Genomic DNA, 5,365 nt, shown 5'->3' with positions numbered 1-5,365 from the left:
AGATTCTTAATGAATATAAGATCAATATAATAGATACTGCCCTTGAGGTAAAATTTTTTTGATTTTTAGGTCCTGGAAGTTCTGAAAATTATAAGTGTGATGAATAACAAAACCCAAACGTAGACATATGCATCAACCTGCAGAACACCAAGAACAAAGTGAAAATCTTGAAAGGAGCCAGGAATTTAGGGGATAGCTTACCTATAGAGAAGAAGGTAATAATTCCCCAGACTTTGTAAAATTAAGCATAAGTAAAATCTTTGTGTTGAAAGAGAAACAAAATAACCAAATTAGAATTTAATAGACCACAACATTATTCTGCTAAAGTGAAAATGAAAACTGGGCATGGTGGTCTGAGCCTAATCTCAAATACTCGGGGTAAGGACACAGGAGGACCTACTATTCAGGGCCAGCTTAGCAAAGGTAAGGAGGTGCTCTCTCAAAAGCAAGAGGAATTGGCACCTGTTGAGCATGCTTTAGGCACTGTGTTCAATCTTCAACACTGCAGGATGGAAAAAAGATGAAAAAGGAAGGTGAAATGAAGACTTTGTATGACAAACATGTTTAAAAATATCATTTTCAGCCAATCTGCACCATAAGATAGTTTTGTATGAAGGGAAATTGTAGCGGTACAATTTCTCAAATCTATTAAACATAAGATTATTGAAATGTGATGAGAAAGGAACATGGATTTTTTTCTGTTTAAAATAAAGCTAAATGTATATTTTACTTAAAGAAATAACTGTAACAGTAGATGGGTGATTATGTACATGAATGAGTGAAATCAATGATAGTAATTACATGAGCAATGAAAGAGAGGAACTTATACGTAATTATCTCACAATTATTTTTCCCTGATTTGTATGTACAAATCATGATGGAACTATGGTCTACATATTGCATTTGATGAATACATTTCCTCACAAAGTTTTATATTATGTTATTTTGTTAATTTATTTTTAACTTATTACAAATCATATAAATATAAAGAAAAGCATATGTATATACATATAGATATAAGTATGTAAATGTATACACACATATACAGGAGTGAGTTCTTCCAGGTGAATGGAAAGTATTGTTAATCCTTATTTGACTTAACTGTCCAAGATCATACTATTTTCAAAACTATGTATCAGTGTGATTTGTATAACTGGTTCTCTATAATTGTGACATGATTCTCAGAACAGGATATCTCAGAAATAGTAAGAATTCAATCTTTATCTGTACCTGAGGACAGAGAAAACCTGCTAAAGGGAAAGAGGAGACACAATTCCAAGTCTTTTCCAGGAAGTGTCTCCTCCTCTTAGTGGGAATCTCCTCAAATATCAATACCAACACTATCCATAACCCTTAACATCTATATGTTTCTCAGTTGTCCATTTCAATGTCCCTCTCTCAAATTCAATTTTTAAAGCCCAGACATTTTCCTGCTCTGAAAAACCAATCTGGATCCTAGCAAGACAAGTAGGTGGCAGCCCTGGTAAGGGCTTTACCACACACATTCAGGAGAGGGTATAGGAGGATCTCTGTCCTCATAGAACACAGGAATTCTACCATGGGAGTTCTCAGGGTAACAATGGAATGTAGATTCCCTCATTCAGTCAAGAACTCAAGAAGGAGTTGGATGTGTCCAAGATCAAGGTATCCTTACAGGACTAGGCAAAGGAAAAGGAAGAGACAGTGTTGTTTCTAAATACCCTCTCTCAGGCCATACTTCACTCTGATTGCTTCTTTACTCAGAGACATGATGTTGACTGCTATTGCCATCCTTAGCAAGTTCTGGATGCTGCTTTCCTGCTTTATGGTCCTCTCTCAAGTCCAAGGTAAGATTCTCTGCCTCTAGCACTGGATTCCCTGTGAGTGTCCATGATTGGAAAGAGGAAGGCTCAAAAAGCCATGTGGTTATGGTGAAAATTCCCATAAAACAATCCATATAGAAATCTTCCTGCATACTGCCTGCCTTCAGGTCACTGGTGGTGGAGCCACCATAGTGGTCCGTCATTGATGGAATGAGAGGGATTTCCGATTGTCAGGATGTTCTAATTTATTGGTGGGTTTAAAGTATGAGTAGTTTTTAATGAACTCTAGGGAAGGCAAGGACCAGAGGACTGTTATTAAGAGCTGTTAACCAAGAGTTGGGATGTGGTAGTCAATTGAGTAGGAGGGAAAAGTAAAATGAAAAAAGATATTCCACCATTAATAGGCCTAATTTGATAGAATTTCATGTACATATGAGGTTTTCTTCCCAAAATACTGACTTGTTTAAACACATTCCCTATGTTTCTCCATTCCCTGTCTTACATTTTACTCATCACTCTTTTTCTCCCCAACCTCAGGAAAGGACTCCCCAAAAGATATTGCTTCTCCACAAGTCAGCTGTCCCAATGGCTCCCAGCCCTTTGGCACCCTCTGCTATGCTTTGAGTGGGACTCCAAAATCCTGGATGGATGCAGATGTGAGTGCTGAAATGTGGGGTTAGGTGTGATAGTAAAAAGTACATGTGTGTCTTAGGGAAGAGGGACCAATCTCCAAGGATCCTGATGATTGACACTACCATCTTCATCTTTCACACATCATCCCCACCTCACCTCTCTACGCTTGTCCCTCCCCACTGAGTGCTGAGGTTTCCAATCATTCTGTCCCTTCCTCACACAGTTGGCCTGCCAGAAGTGGCCCACAGGACACCTTGTGTCTGTGCTTAGTGCGGCTGAGGCTTACTTTGTGTCCTCTCTGGTAACAAGCACTGTGAACAACTATCAATATGTCTGGATTGGGCTTCATGACCCCACACTGGTGAGATTCCATCTTCTCTGTTACTCTTATGACACTATTATGACCCAGGTCCACTCTCCTGCAACTGCTTAGGAAGAACCCCAGGATAGGAAGAACTCAGATTGTAGGTGACATTTGGGGCAAAGGGAAATCCTTGAAGCCAGCTGAAAAGCTGAGTTCTATGGATGACCTTACACTTAGATGAAGTTAATCTGTCTGTTTTCAACTTTCACACAATTCTTATGTGAGGTCTCAGACTTTTCTGAACATCAGGGAATCTTAACAGTTTCTCCTGAGAGACTCCTAAATGAAGATAAGATCCATAATTTCTCTTGATAGAATAGATATTGCCCTTGAAGTACAGAGGAATTACCAACTATATCACCATAATATATAGAAAGGAATAGAACAACTTACAGTTGGTCCAAATTCTTATAGTAATTTGCTGGGATTTATCCACACGCATGACAAATTTAGGGAGAATGTCCCATTATAGTGCTTTTGGCATCATATGGATTAGCAAATTAAACTCCATGATCTAGGGATGGAATCTAGTGTTTCAACTAATTGATGAGAATGCAATTCTAATGTCCTTTAATTTCCCATTACTGCATCTTGTCCTCTGTAGGGTAAAGAACCCAATGGAGCTGGGTGGGCATGGAGTAACACTGATGTGTTAAATTACCTTAATTGGGAAAGGAATCTTTCCACTGTTGCAGTCCATGGTTACTGTGGGAGCCTGTCACGATACTCGGGTAAGAATCTGAGGAACCACCTCTGTCCAGTCTTCTTCACTCTTCTTATCACATTCCTGTATCTGCTCTTCTGGGAATCTAGCTGGGTTAGGAAATATAAAATGTGTTTTTCTTCTCCCATTTCTTCTTTTCTCTTCTTTCTTGAGTCTTCTTCCTATAGAATGGGACACTGGTGAAGATGAGGGAGAGGCTAAAGTCTAAGCCATAATCTGTGATGCCTCTTCTTTCGATTCCCTGAATTTACCTTCTTTATTGCATTACCTCTTCTCCCTCTCCAGGATTTCTAAAGTGGAGAGATCAGCCCTGTGTTGTGCAATTACCCTATGTCTGCAAGTTCAAGATATAGGCAGATGGGAAGTCAGGAGCCTATTTCCAACAAGAAGCTCATTGTGAACAAGGGATCCAGGAAGGGTCTGTTCTCCCACACTCCCAAACTTGACTCCTCATTTTAGTCTTCCCCCACTCTTCCTTCCCTTTACCCTTCTTTCAATGGCTCTGCCTATGTTGTTGACTGTTATCTAGGAGCAATAATAAAAGTTTTGCTTATAATTTTAAGCCTTCTTGTTCCATTTTTATATTCTGGTTTTGTGGATGTGAGTTAAATAATTGGAGAAGGAAGCTCTGGGGTTTTCCTTTACTCAGTTCTACCCAAGCCTAATCCAAATTGTCTAAAGATGCATTCTTACAGTGTACTATGAAAGAGAGTGGTCCTGCTCACATAGGATTTTGTTGCTGACAGATGGGACATTGGCCTCCCATATACTCCCTGTGCACATCTCCCTGTCATTTGTAAAACAAATGACATCTCAACCAGTACGCCAGCTTTAACAAAGGCCTAGTTTCAGTTAAAAATACCCAATGAGATTTTACACCCTAGGTAAAGTATTTACTCAACTGTAGTCTCCTCTACCCTTACTGCCTTGTCTAAATTAGAGCTGCAAAAACCTTTCGAAGGTCATGGCTCTAGGACACAGATCCACAAAAGTACTCAGATGTAATCATGAGGTTATATAATACTTCTGTTACTGATGCTACCACATAATTAGGAGCTATTAGAACCATAAGGGATAGCTAGAAGAGTGCAGTATACAGAATGTATTTATAGAGGAGCTCTTAGGGAATACCAAAGGTAACAGGTGTGACAGAAACAAGGTCATTACATTATCCACAGCTATAGCACACATTAAGATCTAGGGAGAAACTGTGTAATGAAGACTATTGTCTTCAGTTCTTCTTACAAGATACATCATGTAGACCATCAGAAGAAATTCAATACTTTCTTAAAAGCAAGGAGATACAGCCTGGATGACCAAAGTAAGCATCAGGACTGTACACAGATTATGGAGTTATATAATGGTGGAAATTTAAAATAAGTATGCTGATAGATGGATTCATGATTGAGGAGGTGAATTCAACCATGATATATTGTAAGGACTTGTGTAAATGTCACAATGTATCCCCAGTACATCTATAATTTCAAAGAAGAAAAAAGTATGTCATTAAATATACTATTATATTTGTGTGTCAAATATAAGCAATTTGATGAAATCTCACCACCCAATTCTGGAGACATCCTATGGCTAAGTGGCCCAGTGTGTGGCTATTGCCGTGGTCTCGGGGAGCCTGGTGAAGATAAGGTTTGATGTAATCAGGAGACAAAAATAAGCTGCAAGCATTGAACATTTATCCTAAATTGGCTTCTTGTAGTCTTCAGGGTACTTTTAAATATTTTGATTTAGCTATAAACACTTACCTGGATCTCTGGCCTCTTTTAAAATATCCCAAGATTTAATACTTTCTCCCCATGTCAGCTAGAAGAGGAGTGATTAGCCTGT

At 38.8% G+C, this 5,365-nt stretch overlaps 1 protein-coding gene across 2 annotated transcripts; it reads left to right on the top strand.

Moving 5' to 3' along the window:
* Positions 1 to 1,747: 1,747 nt before the first annotated feature.
* On the top strand, positions 1,748 to 3,982 carry LOC109678019 (regenerating islet-derived protein 3-beta-like). Of its 2 annotated transcripts, XM_020153727.2 has the most exons (5): positions 1,748 to 1,826; positions 2,340 to 2,458; positions 2,659 to 2,796; positions 3,404 to 3,530; positions 3,809 to 3,982. In XM_020153727.2, exons 1-5 carry the CDS (start codon positions 1,748 to 1,750, stop codon positions 3,874 to 3,876), a joined length of 531 nt encoding a protein of 176 aa, XP_020009316.1. In that variant the 3' UTR covers positions 3,877 to 3,982. The 2 variants fall into 2 exon arrangements, with proteins under 2 accessions (XP_020009316.1, XP_073907110.1); XM_074051009.1 differs by lacking the exon at positions 2,659 to 2,796 and having other exon boundaries at positions 1,751 to 1,826.
* Positions 3,983 to 5,365: the final 1,383 nt, after the last annotated feature.

Source organism: Castor canadensis, chromosome 12, assembly GCF_047511655.1.
Source record: "Castor canadensis chromosome 12, mCasCan1.hap1v2, whole genome shotgun sequence".
NCBI lineage: Eukaryota > Metazoa > Chordata > Mammalia > Rodentia > Castoridae > Castor > Castor canadensis.
Note: the sequence above shows the minus strand (reverse complement) of the source record. Positions and strands in the feature narration are given on the sequence as shown.